Below are 19,603 nucleotides of genomic sequence, written 5' to 3' on the forward strand. Positions count from 1 at the left end.
CTGTTGTTGTAGTTTTGGGGTCAGGACGTGGCAGTCTTGTGTTCTGTGTTGGTCTTGTGACTCCTAATCAGGAACAGCTGGGGATCGTTGTTCCTGATTGGGAGTCATATATGTAGGAGTATGTTTGTCACTTGGGTTTGTGGGTAGTTGTTTTTACACTGCGTGTATAGCCTGTAAAACTGCTACTGTTGTCACCGTCATTGTTTTTTCAAGTGGATGCTTTACTCTTTTTTTGGTAATAAAATAACCATGAGTATTCACATACCTGCTGCGCCTTGGTCCATTCATGAAGACAACCGTTACAGAACTACCCACCACCAAAGGACCAAGCAGCAGAGGAGGAGGAAGCCACAGGAGAAGGAAATGGAAGAATGGACCTGGCAGGACGAGAGAAAATTCTGGGCGGACAAGTTAAGGGAGCTAAGGGAACCCGAGAGGCAGCCCCAAGATTTTTTTTGGGGGGCACACGGGTAGTTTGGCCAGGCCAGGGAAGAGCCGTAAGCCAGCTACCCGTGACTACAGGGAGGTGCGTACGAGGTGGAGGGCGTCATGTTACGCTGAGGTGCGCACCATCTCGCCTATACGGAAGCACAGCCCAGTGCGCCCAGTACCAGCGCCCCGCAGGTGCCAGGGCAAGGGGAGCATCGAGCCGGAAGGGGTGATGCCAACCCTGCACTCAAGACCGCCAGTGCGCCCTTTCGGTCCGGTGTTTCCCGCTAGACACACTAGCATGGAGGTGCGTGTCTCCAGGCTGGCACGTCCTATACCAGCCCCACGCATCAGGAGTCTAGTGTGTCAACCCAGCCTCGCCAGTCAACAGTCACCAGAGCTGCCCGCCAGTCAACAGTCGTCAGAGCTGCCCGCCAGTCAACAGTCGTCAGAGCTGCCCACCAGTCAACAGTTGTCAGAGCTGCCCGCCAGTCAACAGTCGTCAGAGCTGCCCGCCAGTCAACAGTCGTCAGAGCTGCCCGCCAGTCAACAGTCGTCAGAGCTGCCCGCCAGTCAACAGTCGCCAGAGAGGTCAGACTGCCCTGAACTGCCGGAGAGGTCGGACTGCCCTGAACTGCCGGAGTGGCCGGACTGCGCTGAACTGCCGGAGTGGCCGGACTGCGCTGAACTGCCGGAGTGGCCGGACTGCGCTGAACTGCCGGAGTGGCCGGACTGCGCTGAACTGCCGGAGTGGCCGGACTGCGCTGAACTGCCGGAGTGGCCGGACTGCGCTGAACTGCCGGAGTGGCCGGACTGCCCTGTTCTGCCGGAGTGGCCGGACTGCCCTGTTCTGCCGGAGTGGCCGGACTGCCCTGTTCTGCCGGAGTGGCCGGACTGCCCTGTTCTGCCGGAGTGGCCGGACTGCCCTGTTCTGCCGGAGTGGCCGGACTGCCCTGTTCTGCCAGAGTGGCCGGACTGCCCTGTTCTGCCAGAGTGGCCGGACTGCCCTGTTCTGCCAGAGTGGCCGGACTGCCCTGTTCTGCCAGAGTGGCCGGACTGCCCTGTTCTGCCAGAGTGGCCGGACTGCCCTGTTCTGCCAGAGTGGCCGGACTGCCCTGTTCTGCCAGAGTGGCCGGACTGCCCTGTTCTGCCAGAGTGGCCGGACTGCCCTGTTCTGCCAGAGTGGCAGGACTGCCCTGTTCTGCCAGAGTGGCCGGACTGCCCTGTTCTGCCAGAGGTGCCCGCCTGCCAGGATCAGCCCGAGGGGTCCTCCTGCCCTCCGGTCCAGCCCGAGTGGTCCTCCTGCCCTCCGGTCCAGCCCGAGTGGTCCTCCTGCCCTCCGGTCCAGCCCGAGTGGTCCTCCAGCCCTCCGGTCCAGCCCGAGTGGTCCTCCAGCCCTCCGGTCCAGCCCGAGTGGTCCTCCAGCCCTCCGGTCCAGCCCGAGTGGTCCGCATGCCTTCCGGCCCAGCCCGAGTGGCCCGCATGCCTTCCGGCCCAGCCCGAGTGGCCCGCATGCCTTCCGGCCCAGCCCGAGTGGCCCGCATGCCTTCCGGCCCAGCCCGAGGGGCCCGCATGCCTTCCGGCCCAGCCCGAGGGGCCCGCATGCCTTCCGGCCCAGCCCGAGGGGCCCGCATGCCTTCCGGCCCAGCCCGAGGGGCCCGCACGCCTTCCGGCCCAGCCCGAGGGGCCCGCATGCCTTCCGGCCCAGCCCGAGGGGCCCGCATGCCTTCCGGCCCAGCCCGAGGGGCCCGCATGCCTTCCGGCCCAGCCCGAGTGGCCCGCATGCCTTCCGGCCCAGCCCGAGTGGCCCGCATGCCTTCCGGCCCAGCCCGAGTGGCCCGCATGCCTTCCGGCCCAGCCCGAGTGGCCCGCATGCCTTCCGGCCCAGCCCGAGTGGCCCGCATGCCTTCCGGCCCAGCCCGAGTGGCCCGCATGCCTTCCGGCCCAGCCCGAGTGGCCCGCATGCCTTCCGGCCCAGCCCGAGTGGCCCGCATGCCTTCCGGCCCAGCCCGAGTGGCCCGCATGCCTTCCGGCCCAGCCCGAGGGGCCCGCATGCCTTCCGGCCCAGCCCGAGGGGCCCGCATGCCTTCCGGCCCAGCCCGAGGGGCCCTCCTGCTCTCCGGCCCAGCCCGAGGGGCCCTCCTGCTCTCCGGCCCAGCCCGAGGGGCCCTCCTGCTCTCCGGCCCAGCCCGAGGGGCCCTCCTGTTCCCCGGCCCAGCCCGAGGGGCCCTCCTGTCCTCCAGCCCGGCTCGAGGGGTCCGTCTGCCTGGTGCAGCTATCGGCTCCACCAAAGTGGGCGACGCCGAGGGTGGAGCAGGGTCCACGTCCTGCACCGGAGCCACCTCCAGGATAGGTGGGTTGGGGAGGGAGGGTGTAGCACAGTGCCGTCGGTGACGGCAGCCACCCTCCCTTCCCTCCCTTATTGTTTAGGGGTTATTGTTTATGGGTTTTGTTGGGGATTTTGTTTGTTGGTGTTTTTTCGTTGTTAGGTGCATTCCGGGGTCTGCACCTTGAGGGGGGGGTACTGTCACGTCCTGACCAGCAGATGGAGCTGTTGTTGTAGTTTTGGGGTCAGGACGTGGCAGTCTTGTGTTCTGTGTTGGTCTTGTGACTCCTAATCAGGAACAGCTGGGGATCGTTGTTCCTGATTGGGAGTCATATATGTAGGAGTATGTTTGTCACTTGGGTTTGTGGGTAGTTGTTTTTACACTGCGTGTATAGCCTGTAAAACTGCTACTGTTGTCACCGTCATTGTTTTTTCAAGTGGATGCTTTACTCTTTTTTTGGTAATAAAATAACCATGAGTATTCACATACCTGCTGCGCCTTGGTCCATTCATGAAGACAACTGTTACAGTTTGGATGAAATGTACAATATATTAATAGAAAAGGTGTGTACAGGCCTCCTGAGTGGTGTAGTGGTCTAAGGCACTGGATTGCAGTGCTTGTGGCATCACTATAGCCATTGACCCCTTGCACCCCTCTAAAGGCATTAATAAACATTTTAAAAATGTGCTCGTTGTAACCCATTAACATTACCAGGTGCATGGCTGTCGATTTTCAATGTCTTAGAATGGATATTTACCATCATGAATTTGACATTTACATTTACATTTACATAATTTAGCAGACGCTCTTATCCAGAGCGACTTACAAATTGGTGCATTCACCTTATGATATCCAGTGGAACAACCACTTTACAGTAGTACATCTATATCTTCTTTTTTGGGGGGGGGGTTAGAGGGATTACTTTATCCTATCCCAGGTATTCCTTAAAGAGGTGGCGTTTCAGGTGTCTCCGGAAGGTGGTGATTGACTCTGCTGTCCTGGCGTCGTGAGGGAGCTTGTTCCACCATTGGGGTGCCAGAGCAGCGAACAGTTTTGACTGGGCTGAGCGGGAACTGTGCTTCCGCAGAGGTAGGGAGGAGAGCAGGCCAGAGGTGGATGAACGCAGTGTCCTTCTTTGGGTGTAGGGACTGATCAGAGCCTGAAGGTACGGAGGTGCCGTTCCCCTCACAGCTCCGTAGGCAAGCACCATGGTCTTGTAGCAGATGCGAGCTTCAACTGGAAACCAGTGGAGTGTGCGGATGAGCGGGTTGACGTGAGAGAACTTGGGAAGGTTGAACACCAGACGGGCTGCGGCATTCTGGATGAGCTGTAGGGGATTAATGGCACAGGCAGGGAGCCCCGCCAACAGCGAGTTGCAGTAATCCAGACGGGAGATGACAAGTGCCTGGATTAGGACCTGCGCCGCTTCCTGTGTAAGGCAGGGTCGTACTCTGCGAATGTTGTAGAGCATAAACCTACAGGATCGGGTGTTAGCCTTGATCTTAGCGGAGAACGACAGGGTGTTGTCCAGGGTAACGCCAAGGCTCTTAGCAATCTGGGAGGAGGACACAATGGAGTTGTCAACCGTGATGGCGAGATCATGGAACGGGCAGTCCTTTCCTGGGAGGAAGAGCAGCTCCGTCTTGCCGAGGTTCAGCCAGAGGTGGTGATCCGTCATCCACACTGATATGTCTGCCAGACATGCAGAGATGCGATTCGCCACCTGGTTATCAGAAGGGGGAAAGGAGAAGATTAATTGTGTGTCATCTGCGTAACAATGACAGGAGAGACCATGTGAGGATATGACAGAGCCAAGTGACTTGGTGTATAGCGAGAATAGGAGAGGGCCTAGAACTGAGCCCTGGGGGACACCAGTGGTGAGAGCATGTGGTGCGGAGACAGATTCTCGCCACGCCACCTGGTAGGAGCGACCTGTCAGGTAGGACGCAATCCAAGAGTGAGCCGCGCCGGAAATGCCCAACTCGGAGAGGGTGGAGAGGAGGATCTGATGGTTCACAGTATCAAAGGCAGCAGATAGGTCTAGAAGGATGAGAGTAGAGGAGAGAGAGTTAGCTTTAGCAGTGCGGAGAGCCTCCGTGACACAGAGAAGAGCAGTCTCAGTTGAATGACCAGTCTTGAAACCTGACTGATTTGGATCAAGAAGGTCATTCTGAGAGAGATAGCAAAAGAGCTGGCCAAGGATGGCACGCTCAAGAGTTTTGGAGAGAAAAGAAAGAAGGGATACTGGTCTGTAGTTGTTGACATCGGAGGGATCGAGTGTAGGTTTTTTGAGAAGGGGTGCAACTCTCGCTCTCTTGAAGACGGAAGGGACGTAGCCAGCGGTCAAGGATGAGTTGATGAGCGAGGTGAGGTAAGGGAGAAGGTCTCCGGAAATGGTCTGGAGGAGAGAGGAGGGGATAGGGTCAAGCGGGCAGGTTGTTGGGCGGCCGGCCGTTACAAGTCGCAAGATTTCATCTGGAGAGAGAGGGGAGAAAGAGGTCAAAGCATAGGGTAGGGCAATGTGAGCAGGACCAGCGGTGTCGTTTGACTTAACAAACGAGGATCGAATGTCGTTAACCTTCTTTTCAAATTGGTTGACGAAGTCATCCGCAGAGAGGGAGGAGGAGGGAGGAGGATTCAGGAGGGAGGAGAAGGTGACAAAGAGCTTCCTAGGGTTAGAGGCAGATGCTTGGAATTTAGAGTGGTAGAAAGTGGCTTTAGCAGCAGAAACAGAGGAAGAAAATGTAGAGAGGAGGGAGTGAAAAGATGCCAGGTCCGCAAGGAGGTTAGTTTTCCTCTATTTCCCCTCGGCTGTCCGGAGCCCTGTTCTGTGAGCTCGCAATGAGTTGTCAAGCCACGGAGCAGGAGGGGAGGACCGAGCTGGCCGGGAGGATAGGGGACATAGAGAGTCAAAGGATGCAGAAAGGGAGGAGAGGAGGGTTGAGGCGGCAGAATCAGGAGATTGGTTGGAGAAGGATTGAGCAGAGGGAAGAGATGATAGGATGGAAGAGGAGAGAGTAGCAGGAGAGAGAGAGCGAAGGTTGCGACGGCGCAATACCATCTGAGTAGGGGCAGAGTGAGTAGTGTTGGAGGAGAGCGAGAGGGAAAAGGATACAAGGTAGTGGTCGGAGACTTGGAGGGGAGTTGCAGTGAGATGAGTAGAAGAACAGCATCTAGTAAAGATAAGGTCAAGCGTATTGCCTGCCTTGTGAGTAGGGGGGACGGTGAGAGGGTGAGGTCAAAAGAGGAGAGGAGTGGAAAGAAGGAGGCAGAGAGAAATGAGTCAAAGGTTGACGTAGGGAGGTTAACCTGTTAACCTGTTGGGGATAGGGGGCAGTATTTGCATGGCCGGATAAAAAATGTACCCGATTTAATCTGGTTACTACTCCTGCCCAGTAACTAGAATATGCATATAATTGTTTGATTTGGATAGAAAACACCCTAAAGGATCTAAAACTGTTTGAATGGTGTCTGTGAGTATAACAGAACTCATTTGGCAGGCCAAAACCTGAGAAGATTCCAAACAGGAAGCGCTCTCTCTGACTATTTCTTGGCCTTCTTGATCATCTCTATCCAAAACAGGGGATCTCTGGCATAACGTGACATTTTCTAACGCTCCCATAGGCTCTCAGAAGGCGCCAGAACGTTGAATCATGACTTTGCAGGCCATGGCTGAAAAACAGTTGCGCATTTGGATAGTGGTCGATCTGAGAACAATGAGACTGGGGCGCGCGTGCACGAGTCGACTCCATGTTTTCATTTTCAGTCTTTGAACGAAAACAACGACGCCCAGTCGGAATATTATCGCTTTTTTACGAGAAAAATCGCATAAAAATTGATTTTAAACAGCGTTTGACATGCTTCGAAGTACGGTAATGGAATATTTTTAATTTTTTTGTCACGAAACGCGTCGGACGCGTCACCCTTGTTTACCTTTCGGATAGTGTCTTGAACGCACAAACAAAACACCGCTATTTGGATATAACTATGGATTATTTGGAACCAAACCAATATTTGTTATTGAAGTAGAAGTCCTGGGAGTGCATTCTGACGAAGAACAGCAAAGGTAATCAAATTTTTCTTATAGTAAATCTGAGTTTCGTGATTACCAAACTTGGTGGGTGTCAAATTAGCTAGCCTGTGATGGCCGGGCTATCTACTCAGAATATTGCAAAATGTGCTTTCACCGAAAAGCTATTTTAAAATCGGACACCGTGATTGCATAAAGTAGTTCTGTATCTATAATTTTTAAAATAATTGTTATGTTGTTTGTGAACGTTAATCGTGAGTAATTTAGTAAATTCACCGGAAGTTTTCGGTGGGTATGCTAGTTCTGAACAAAACATGCTAATGTAAAAAGCTGGTTTTTGATATAAATATGAACTTGATTGAACAAAACATGCATGTATTGTATAACATAATGTCCTAGGAGTATCATCTGATGAATATCATCAAAGGTTAGTGCTGCATTTAGCTGTGGTTTTGGTTTTTGTGACATATATGCTAGCTTGAAAAATGGGTGTGTGATTATTTCTGGCTGGGTACTCTCCTGACATATCAAGACACTATCCAAGGGTGACGAAGGGTTACGCGCCCGACGCGTTTCGTGACAAAAAAATTCTAAATATTCCATTACCGTACTTCGAAGCATGTCAACCGCTGTTTAAAATCCATTTTTATGCCATTTTTCTCATAAAAAAACGATAATATTCCGACCGGGAAAGCGTGTTTACGTTCAAAGACGAAAGAATAAAAACATGGGGTCGCCTCGTGCACGCGTGCGCCAGTCTCTGTACTCTTTTCGACCACTATCAAAATGCGCTAATGTTTTTCAGCCAGGGCCTGCAAAGCCACGATTCAGCTTTTTGCCGCCTTCTGAGAGCCCATGGGAGCCGTAGGAAGTGTCACGTAACAGCAGAGATCCCCTGTATTGGATAGAGATAATCAAGAAGGCCAAGAAATGGTCAGACAGGGTACTTCCTGTACAGAATCTTCTCAGGTTTTGGCCTGCCAAATGAGTTCTGTTATACTCACAGACACCATTCAAACAGTTTTAGAAACTTTGGAGTGTTTTCTATCCAAAGCTAATAATTATATGCATATTCTAGTTTCTGGGCAGGAGTAATAATCAGATTAAATCGGGTACATTTTTTATCCGGCCGTGAAAATACTGGTTGACACAGGAAGCTGAATGTGAACACATATCCTCCTTGGGTTAGCCTCTTATAGAATGTTGAGTTTTAAGTCTTTACGTTAAGAACTGAGTTATTTACAGAGGGTTGAATGAGTTTGTGTTATTTCAGAAAATCACAGAAAATCACAGAAATCTTGCAGAGCTCCGAAACCTGCCTTAACGGATTCATCTGAACACGCTGCAACTGGATTTTTTTGAGAACGAAAACCCTAATTTTTTTGAACATCACCAAATGTACATTGTACAATTTCTCTTACATGACAGTAGATAAATGTCTGGTTCTTTTTTTCCTGACTCCGTAGGCTCATGTACTTTGATTTGAAGCGGTCAAATTAGTGCTCTATTTTCATTTTTGACCTTTAATCCCAGAAAAATTGCCTTAACTCAAAAAGCGTTGAGGCCTCAACTCCATCTTGTTCGGGGCCAACTGCCCATTATGCTAAACCTATGCTCGCCAAGTTTCGTCTTCGAAGTCTTTTCCGTTTAGGAGAAAAGGCCACGTTGTGATTGGTGATGTTTGTTACATTTGCAATATGATTCCATTCGCCCTCCATTCACCCTCTGCTGTTATTTGCCAGGACAGGTGAAAAATGACCAACATTTGAAAATGTTATTAAACGGAAACCGAACATCCGAGAGACATCGTTCGATGACTTCCCAGAAGATCCGGCCCTGGTGCACGGCCCGGCGCCGTCAGCGAATTTTACAAATGTTCGCGGATGTCTAGTAAGGGACCGTACATTTGCAATATGGACTTCCTCATCAGTCATACAGCAAGTGCCGAAATGTGCGCTTCATGTATGACAGCGCCTAAACAAGAAAAACCACACAGCCATTTTCCAAGCAAGGAGAGGCATCACAAAAACCAGAAATACAGCTAAAATGAATCACTAACCTTTGATGATCTTCATCAGATGACACTCCCAGGACTCAATGTTACACAATACATGTATGTTTTGTTCGATAAAGTTCATATTTATATCCATAAACCCCATTTTACATTGGCGCGTGATGTTCAGAAATGTTTTGCCTCCCAAAACTTCCGGTGGATGAGCACATCAATTTACAAAAATACTCATCATAAATGTTGATAAAATTTACCACAGATATTGAAAGAATTATAGACACACTTTTCCTTAACTTCTTTGGGATAGGGGGCAGTATTTTCACGGCCGGATGAAAAAATGTACCCGATTTAAACTGGTTACTACTCTTGCCCAGAAACAAGAATATGCATATTATTAGTAGATTTGGATGGAAAACACTCTGAAGTTTCTAAAACTGTTTGAATGGTGTCTGTGAGTATAACAGAACTCATATGGCATGATAAAAATGACAGACCTCTACATGCTTTGTAAGTAGGAAAACCTGCAAAATCGGCAGTGTATCAAATTCTTGTTCTCCCCACTGTATGTGTGATTAGGCAACCCTCATGAACTGTCAATCAGTCATTTCTCCTATCAGATTTGCAAGGAAAACTCATACGCACACACAGCAAGGATGGAGTGACACAGTGTGGGGCTTACAGACAAAGAGACCCTGCAATAGTTACCTTCGTTCAAACTATCAAATTACCGTCAGACCTAGAGCTCTGAAACTTTAGAAACCTTTTATAGAGCTCAAGTCGATAGTGCACTGTGAGTTATGTGGCTCGAGAAGGTTATCAGACTGAGAAACAGCCTCGTACATTTGCAATAACTTCAATTCATTTTGACCATCGGAATAATTACGACATTTAGAAAAGTCCCAGAGTCACAAGATTAGGTGCATTGAAACTGCCTCAGCCCATAGAGACGGACCCTAATGTTTCTCTCCGATAGCTCATTCACGGACCCCGTAGCAACGCCCGGAATAAGTAGATTTTTAGCACCAATTAAGGTCGCTGCATGGGCTCCGAATGACCTATCGAGCCGAAACTCAGGATTCGGGGTCACCTTACATAGGCCTACACATAATGTCAGAACTGGACCCACAGCTAGAATGTAACTATGTCGTTTATGTTTTTATTATGGTTTAACCCCTGGTCGGGCTCCGTCCCGTATGCGGGACGGACATCCAGCGAAAAATCCTATCGCCATTAGCATAACAAAATTTAATATTTTTTTTTCTTCAAATATAGGACTATGTTATATCGTTTTATAGATACACCTCTCCTGAATCGAACCACGTTGTCCGATTTCAAAAAGGCTTTACAGCAAAAGCGAAACATTAGATTATGTTAGAGGAGTATATCGTAAAAGTAGCCACATAGCCATTTTCCGACCAACCACATGCATCACAAATAACCAAAAAACAGCTAAATGCAGCACTAACCTTTGACAATCTTCATCAGATGACACACCTAGGACATCATGTTACACAATAATGTTACACAATGCAGTCTTTTGTTCGATAAAGTTCATATTTATATATAAAAACAGCATTTTACATCGGCGCGTGACGTTGACTAACTATTTTCCCTCAAATGCATCCGGTGAAACAGCGCTACAATTTACTAAATTACTATTCGAAAACATTTTTAAAATGTAATATTGTCATTCTAAGATTTATAGATGAATATCTCTTGAAAGCACCTGTAATGCCAGATTTAAAAATAACTTTACTGGGTAATCACACTTTGCGATGAAAGGGGATGCGATACTCAGAAAAATAGGCTACCGTTACAGGTCAGCGCCATCTTGGAACAATCGCATATCAAATCTACTCTTGTATACTATTGTCAATAATCCCTTACCTTTGATTATCTTTATCAGAAAGCACTTCCAGGAATCCCAGGTCCACAACAAATGCATTTTCGTTCGAAAAAGTTAATCCTTTACGTCCCAATAGCTTGTTCTTGTTAGCGCGTTCTGAAGGCTGCTCCAAAACTTCCGTCGGCTGCGGGACTTCTCTTTCAACAAAATCCATTTTTTTTAATTTAGGTTCGTTCAAACATGTCAAACGTTGTATAACATAAATCTTTAGGGCCTTTTTCAACCAGAGCTCCAATAAGATTCAAGGGGGACGATTGCATTGTGTTTCAAAACGTTTAGAAAGGGGAGGGTAGCCAGGGGCGCCGGCGTCATAATGGTGATGGCCCTCCTCCTTTCACAGTAGGAGACTCAAACCACTTTGTAAAGACTGGGGACATCTAGTGGAAGCAATAGGAAGTGCTCAATGAACCATTGCTCACGGTGTGATTTATAGGCAAGGTGCTGAAGTTGAGTCCGCAATTCAGAATTCCACATCCTGTTACGATCGGTCTCGGGGTTTTGACTGCCATATGAGTTCTGTTATACTCACAGACACCATTCAAACAGTTTTAGAAACTTTATGGTGTTTTCTATCCACAAGTATTAATTATATGCATATCCTAGCTTCTGAGTTTGAGTAGGAGGCCGTTTAAAATGCTGTAGCGCCCCTTATCCTAGGCGACCGTCAAGAGGTTAAACAGAAGGCGCTGTGAATTTTGGGACTGCTCTGAAATATGTGATTGTTGGCTTCTAACTGAGTTGGACAAAGTGGGTTTGGTGTCAGTTTGTATCAGTTTGATGTCAGAATGATACCTTACTGACTGATGGACGTTGACTTGCTGGCTGACTTTTGTACATTTGCAATATGTTTAAACAGTGAAAAACCATCACCAAATGGACATGATGAAATCAACACAACGAGCGATGGAGAGGAACGACTATCACTGCCCGGCTATCCCGAGTTCATCGGGCCAGTCAATTTCACACTTCTGCAGTATTTTTGAGCATGTCAAATTCGTGATGGTATAAATGACCATTGAAACATATTGCAAATGGACAGCCTTGCACCTGGTGATTGGAACAGGTTACCAGGAGCAAATCTTTTAAACGGTTTTGAATACCTTTAGGAGGGTGCAAGGGGTCCATGGCTGGGTAGGGAGCACCCCCCAGCCGTGGCCATCCAATAGGGGGTGCTGCTGGTAATTTTTGACTTTTTTCCCACATTTTTTTGAAAACGACAGTCCCACAACTCCCTCATCATACATGAGAAATAGACCTTCTAGGTTTATTCATGGATTAACATTTACATTACATTTACATTTACGTCATTTAGCAGATGCTCTTATCCAGAGCGACTTACAAATTGGTGCATTCACCTTATGATATCCAGTGGAACAACCACTTTACAAGAGTACATCTATATATTTTTTTGGGGGGGTAGGGGGGAGGGTTAGAAGGATTACTTTATCCTATCCCAGGTATTCCTTAAAGAGGTGGGGTTTCAGGTGTCTCCGGAAGGTGGTGATTGACTCCGCTGTCCTGGCGTCGTGAGGGAGCTTGTTCCACCATTGGGGTGCCAGAGCAGCGAACAGTTTTGACTGGGCTGAGTGGGAACTGTGCTTCTGCATTAACATAGAGCTATATATAATTTGGGCAGTATAATTGCCTTTTGGAGATGGTTCACAATCTTTTGGGTTTGGAAACTGACTTCTTATGATCATACATGCCAAATGGACATAACATCCTGATTTAGTACTTTCAATACTTTCATATTGCATTTGGATATTTCTTATGGTATTTGGCCATGGTTCACTGACTTTTGACTTCGACTTTTGACTTCCTATGATATCATATTGCAAATGGACAAAACATATGCTTTATGGACATGTAAAAAAATATGACAATAAAATATGACAAAGGTATGTTCATACTGTTCTTATATATGGATGATTGACAAAAAAAAATCGAAAGAATCTTGGTCCAGAAATAACTTTTTTAGAGGGTGATACATTTTATTTTATTTTATTTTTTTCAAAATTTGACACTTGGGTCTTGACTTGATGTCCATTTGCAATATGAAAATGAATGGTGGAGTGCGCTCACCTTCCTTTGGATTTTTGCTGTATGACACTTGCTATTTGCCATATGCCATTTGCAAAATGGTTTGAATGAATTGGCGTCCAATTGAGTGGTATTTGCCATGCTGGAAATGTTTTGTACACTGCCAATATGTTCCCATTAATTTTTGTCCATTTCAGGGGTATTTTGACTTCCCGGAAGACCCAGCCCTGGGGCACGACCTGAGTCCATTGGCCTATTTTATAACACTCGCGGACGTCTAGTAATGGACCGTACATTTGCAAAATGGAGATCCTCATCAACCATACGGGTAACGCCATCAGTGTCCCTTATGTAGGAAATGTACGAGTCTGCTGTTTATGATAATGCAGAGGAATTTCCCAAGGTTGCTGTTGATGCGTATCCCAAGGTAGTTATTGGGGTCAAATTTGTTTCCACTTTTGTGGATTGTGGTGATCAGTCCTTGGTTCCAAATATTGGGGAATACGCTGGGGAATACACCAGAGCAGAGGATGATGTTAAAGAGTTTATGTATAGCCAATTGGAATTTGTGGTTTGTATATTTTATCATTTCATTTAGGATAACATCAACCCCACAGGCCTTTTTGGGTTGTTAGGGATTGTATTTTGTCCTGTAGTTCATTACATGTAATTGGAGAATCCAGCGGGTTCTGGAAGTCCTTAATAGCGGAATTTAAGATTTGAAGTTGACTCAAAAGTTTGGCCACACCTACTGGGGGTGCTTCATTTCTCCCCTGAAATTCAGTTCTGAAAACAAATCAATTAAATTAGATATTGTTAATGAAATTTTTTGTTCATTCCTTTCACATTTTATGAGGTAATTCTCTAATTCCATATGACACAGTTTAATGATATTTTAATAAAATATATTTCTACATTTCAACGGTTCAATAAAAACACATTCAAGCAACTCCTTTCAAGTCAGAATGTTTTATTAAATAAAAATGTGCATTAATTAATAATGAATTTATGGGTGAATGAGTGTGGCAGCAGAATCCTTTAGAAGGAACAGGTATGTTATGCTGTTCCACACGATGTAACAATTCAATCGAAAGCCTTTCGATGTAGAAACCCACTCATAGGGGATAACCTATCCCCTAGAAGTTTAAAGTCACACACATAGACAAATTAAGTAAATCAAAAGCCTACTTAAAAGCCCAAGGAAAGAAATCATTTATTATGTGATTAATATTTAGTCACAGAAAATGATAATTATAACCAATTACAGGCTACACATCACCAGGGTACTAACATAACAATTAAATCTCTTTAATTTGATTTGATTTAATGCCATCAAACTACAAACAGAAGTGGAAACTAAAAGCAGCTACTAAAAACTATTTGAGACCATCATACTCTGTTACTATACATGTCTCCTTTCCTTTCTTTGCATTGAAAGAGTGTGAAGCAAATCCCTAGCAGGCATTGTACCTCCACCTAGTGTTCATATTTCAGATCAGCGCAGAGGACATGAAGAAGACGAGGAGAGGAATCCACTGTAAACTGTTGTTATGGTATTGAGCCTATGGTAGAATCTCAATTTCCTTTACGTGATTCCTCGTGTCCTCTCTCCTCGGTCTCCTTTTCAAAACCCAATGAATGAGAAGGTTAGATATCCGGCCCTTCCAAACCTTCTGATCTAATGTGTTTTGAGAAGAAGGTGAGGAGAGAGGACGTGAGGAATAATGGAAATGGAATGAAGATTCTCCCTATGTCTTGGTTGTGGCCCGGCCCATCAGAGCCTTCTTGGTGTTCCTCTCTGGCCTCAGCAGGATGATGTAACACTTTGGGCCGAACAGAGCCACCAGGAGGCCAAAGCTGGAAGCTAAGATGGCGAATATCTCCACAGCGTCTGCGTACTTCCCAGGGGAGCTGATGTAGGCAGGGACGAAGGAGATCCACACAGCACAGAAGATCAGCATGCTGAAGGTGATGAACTTGGCCTCGTTGAAGTTGTCTGGAAGATTCCTAGCCAGGAAAGCCAAGAGGAAGCTAAGGAATGCCAGAATTCCGATGTAGCCTAATAACGCTCCGAACCCTGCTACCGACCCCACCACACACTCATATACAATCTTATCAATATGGTAGCGCGTGTTTTTGTGTGGAGTTGGAGAGGCTGAAACCAGCCAGGCTGTGCAGATAGCAGCCTGGAATGAGGTGAGAACCAGGACTGTTCCTCTCTGCTGCCCTGCACCAAACCACTTCAGGCTGGCATTGCCCCCAGGCTTAGAGGTCCTAAACACAGCCAGTACCACCATCGTCTTCACCAGTATACAGGAGACACAGAGAACAAAGCTGATACCAAATGCTGCATGCCTTAGCTGACATGTCCACAGCCGGGGCCGGCCAATGAACAGCAGCGAGCACAGGAAGCAGAGTTTGAGTGACAGCAGAAGCAGGAAGCTCAGCTCAGAATTGTTAGCCTTGACAACAGGCGTGTTCCTGTAGCGGGTGAAGATTCCGAGGACAACTGCACAGATGAGGGCTCCTAGCAACGAGGCAGTCATCAAGGAGATGCCCAGTGATTCCTGGTAGGAGAGGAACTCAACCCCCTTAGGGATGCAGAGGTCACGCTCCGGGCTGGACCAGAAGTCCTCTGGACATCTCAAGCACTCGGCCGAGTCTGACAGAAAGACAGACAAAGAATATGTTGAAAACCTTTTCTACAGCCCCAAACCACCCTCAAATTCTTTAAATTACATTAATTTCACTGACCTGTGGTGTTGCTGACCTCTCCCTCAGCACAGGAGATGCAGTCGAAGCAGCAGACAGGCTCCCCCTTCTTCCTGGCTACACGGGTGCCTGGGGGACAGCTCTCACTGCACACTGATCGTGGGGGCTATAAGGACGAAGGCGACGGGGAATTCATCCTTTATTTTAATTGGCCAAGTCAGTTAAAGAACAAATTATTTACTACGATGGCCTAGGAGGGAGAATACCAGACTTTTATATGACCATATTTATACGCCCACATTTACACACCGATATTTAATGCTTCTTTGCCCTCCACTGGTATAAGTTTACACTGTTTCTGTTGCAGTAGTGAAATATGCTATATAACTGTATAACTTTACAAATAACCTTTTTTGACTCAAAGTTCCAGAAAATTCTGTCCACGTCCAGTGTGAGCTCTTGTCCTGCGGGGGCTGATTCGTCAATCACACCCACATTCTCCACCTGCACGCTCCCGTCCTGGAGCCACGCCCAGTTCATGATGTCATAGATAGCCAGGGCGTCCCCGTTGTCATCGAAAGAAACGCGATCGCCAAATTCTGTGGTGAAGTTAACCCTCTCCAGGTAATGGATCAGCTGGTCAGAGGAGGGAGATGGAGGGATGGAGGGAACAGAGGGCAGAGAGCAAATGGAAGAGATTATGTAACCAAAAGATAGTATGTAGTCAGGGGACCTTGACTAAGAAAACAGTAAACAGAAGTAAACATTTGTCAAAGTGTAGGTCTGCAACTGTTTGTGTGTGTGTGAATGTATCCCACCTGCCAGGGCTCCAGTCTCTGTAGGCTGGCACAGCGGTGCCCGCTGAAAGGTCCTCTCCCTGGCACACATTGCAATAGGTCATGCAGGGCATGGGCCAGGGCGTACACTGCCTTATACACGTTATATTCTGGCCTGAGCTCAGACACGTCCCCATAGTCAGTCTCCACGTCCCTCAGGTCCTCCTGACCTGTACATACATCACCCCCAGCCTCCACCCAACCTGCTGGGGGCTCCAACCTGCACCCAAACACAGCCTCCCAAAACTGTCTCACCTTACCAGAACAGAGAAGGAAATGTTATAGAGGAAAACTCGTTTTTTTCTTCTGTATTGTAGTATTTATAGGCAAAGTAGCCTTTTAAATGTTTTAAACATAATGTATAAAGTAATTAAATATATGGTTAGAGTTAAAAGACAGAAAAATACTTCACCATGTTGTTTTCAGGGTTATTGGCAGGTTGGTCGTCAGGGCGGACGTTAAGCAGGTAGTCCTTGAGGCCGGGTATCTCTCCACGACGGATGGCGATACCCAGGGTACCCCCCAGGTAGGGCATGAGACGGGGGGTGTGAAACACAGTGGAGGAGGTCCAGGCTTCACTGGCGATCCACTGGAGACCCTTCACATTCTGCACCACCACCTTGTAAAACGGGTTTTATATTTTATAATCTTTTTTTTTAGAACACCACAATGGTAATATGCTGTAACACTTTTAGATAATGTTGTTTGTGAGAAGGGTAACATCCTACAGCTATTATGGCTGTTATTAGAGCTGTGGAATGTATTTGCTGATACTTTATTGAGGAAAAAACATGCTTACTATGACTGTGAAATGTGGTTGTCCCCCCTAGATTTCTTAGGATGGATGCACTAACTGTCCAGGGTTACCCATACATAAAATATATGCACACATCACTGACTGTAAGTCGCTTTGGATAAAAGCATCTGCTAAATGGTATTACTAATATTATTATTATGAAGTGTAAATCTCTCTGGATTAGAGCCTCTGATACTAAAATGTGAATGTATTGTAAGTGTTATTTTAGATGAAGTGTCAAGATAAAATCATCTCTGAACCTCGTCCACCAGAGGGAGCAGGTAGGCCTCGTTGGAGAACACCACCACCACACGAGCAGTGGAGCTCTTGATCTCTCCCACGATCCTCTGCAGCTCTGTGGGGCGGTTGTCTTTGGGCAGGACCTGGGAATAGGCCACACAGCCCCCTGACTTGGCCAGGCTTGAGTGGAAGGACCGGGCAGCATGAAATCCGTAGTCATCATCACTGAACACCAGGCCCACCCATGTCCAACCCAACCGATGTAGGATCTGGATCATGGCTCGCACCTGAGATCACATCAACAGGGATTAGACATTATGATGCTATTACAGAGACTGGAGAGTATAGAGAGATCAACATAAATTACATACATTATTTCACCTTTTATTTAATGTTATCTAAGCTTTTTTAAATGATTTAACCTTTTATTTAACTGTAATGTCGTTATACAGTATAAAGTGTATAGTGAGTACACATGGGAACTGATGGTTCACTGTGTAATCATGTCATTGTAGCCTTCTTAGAGACAGACCTGGAAGGAATCACTAGGGATGGTTCTGAAGAAGGATGGGTACTTTCCCCGATTGCTCAGACAGGAACATGTGGCGTAGTGACTCACCTGAGGGAGAGAAATATACAATGATTTTTTTCTTTTAATTAATTAATATAATAGAAGGTTTTCATGCTTAGACAGATTTAAGTCCTAAAAATGCTGTTTCTCACTCAAAGTGTGCTTTTGGAATACAAGAAGGACATTTCCAATAATGTTGTCATCTTTCTATTCTTTCTGATTTACCATGGGAACCCGGAACAGCCCTAGGACACTGGAGATGGCAATGGAGTGTGTGGACCCTGGGTCTCCCACAATCCCTAGCACCGGGGGTGACCCAGAACAAGTCTCATCCAATAGGAACTCTTCCTCTCTCCCACTGGCCAATGACATGGCAGCACGGAATGATACTCCCAGCTTCAGGCAGTTGTCGTAGAGCTGGTATCCGAGCTTGATGTTGGGCAGAAGGTCAGGGTTTCTGTTGATCTCATCTACAGCAAACGCCATAGTCTGGGCCTGCTGGAAACCAAAACTGTCAAAACTGACAGAGAAAAGGAACATTCAATCAATTTGTAAATGTTTTAAATCACTCTAGAGGTGTTGAACCCTGTGCACCTCTTAAGGGGTGTGTTTGAGAGAGTGTTGTCTTAAGGCGTTGGGAGGAGAAAACAAATTACTTTTGTCAAGGATAGATAATAAAATAGCTTTATCTTAGGAATAATGATTGAAAACAATGGAATACACACAATTAATTCACAGATTTTTTGATACCGCAATGTACTAATCACCAATGTACTATTCACCAATGTACTATTCACCAATGTAACAAGAACCCAGTAGGTCTGCGGGACCAGGGTAGGTTAACACTGATCATAGTGAGGCTTCTTATAGTAGGGATGTCTATCTGTCCTTTATAGGAGAGGTGCAGACACACATCCAGTCCAGTCCAGTTCAGTCCAGTAGATGAATACTCACCCCTCACAGTAGAGCTGCTGGGGTTCTGATGTGAAAGATAGCTCAGGGAACACAGTGAAGTAGTGGACCTCAAACAGACCTCCCAGAATCACATCACCCTTCTGGTACATCCCATTCAGACTGAACTGCTCCCGCAGACGACAGGACGAGGAAGAGGATGAGGCAGAGGAGTTGTTCATTAGAAGGCTCAGAGATGAGGAGTTCAGTATCATGATTATAGATAGGTAAAGGTTAATATATTGTCTGACCCTCATAGCTGTACTCTGTCTCTCCCCCTCTCTCTCTTGCTTACTCTCTCTCCCTCTCTTTTATAGTGTCAGCGGAGGTTGACAGTGTAAGGCAGGGAGAGGAGTGGCAGGGGGGAGGCATGGGGATGGAGTTGTGGGAGGCGGCGGGGGTATGCAGGGTGGAGAGCTTGCAGGGGTAGGGGAGGCAGGGGGAGGTTTGTTAGGGGGAGGGGAGGCGGGGGGGGAGGCGGTCTGAGTTGCAGGTAGGAGATGAGACGAGGGAGTGTCAGAGAAAGATGATATGTGAACTGTTGCCACACGAAAAGGGCAATCAGTGAAGAACAAACACCATTCTAAATACAACCCATATTCATGTTTATTGATTTTCTTTTTGTACTTTAACTATTAGCATATCGTTACGACACCGTATATAGACATATGACATTTGAAATGTCTCTGTTCCTTTGAATCTTTTGTGAGTTTAATGTCAGATTTTTTTTCACTTTTGTTTATCATCTATTTCA

General features: G+C 47.1%; 1 protein-coding gene across 1 annotated transcript; it reads right to left on the reverse strand.

The window, feature by feature from the left end:
- Positions 1-13,758: 13,758 nt before the first annotated feature.
- On the reverse strand, positions 13,759-19,064 carry LOC106581486 (extracellular calcium-sensing receptor). The gene is made up of 8 exons (XM_045703419.1): positions 18,853-19,064; positions 18,124-18,418; positions 17,348-17,614; positions 16,704-16,898; positions 16,274-16,546; positions 15,900-16,091; positions 15,498-15,621; positions 13,759-15,405 (listed from the first exon to the last, which is right to left on the reverse strand). Exons 1-8 carry the CDS (start codon positions 19,062-19,064, stop codon positions 14,492-14,494), a joined length of 2,472 nt encoding a protein of 823 aa, XP_045559375.1. The 3' UTR covers positions 13,759-14,491.
- Positions 19,065-19,603: the final 539 nt, after the last annotated feature.

Source organism: Salmo salar, chromosome ssa20, assembly GCF_905237065.1.
Source record: "Salmo salar chromosome ssa20, Ssal_v3.1, whole genome shotgun sequence".
NCBI classification, from domain to species: domain Eukaryota; kingdom Metazoa; phylum Chordata; class Actinopteri; order Salmoniformes; family Salmonidae; genus Salmo; species Salmo salar.

What these genes read in the sequence shown, in the direction of transcription:
- LOC106581486 (XM_045703419.1), bottom strand. Translation starts at nt 19,064, where the DNA reads ATGATACTGAACTCCTCATCTCTGAGCCTTCTAATGAACAACTCCTCT. An exon ending in AGAGACTGGAGCCCTGGCAG is followed by an intron (nt 16,092 to 16,273) that starts GTGGGATACATT and finishes TCCTCTGACCAG; the next exon opens with CTGATCCATTACCTGGAGAG. An exon ending in GACAAGAGCTCACACTGGAC is followed by an intron (nt 15,622 to 15,899) that starts GTGGACAGAATT and finishes TCGTCCTTATAG; the next exon opens with CCCCCACGATCAGTGTGCAG.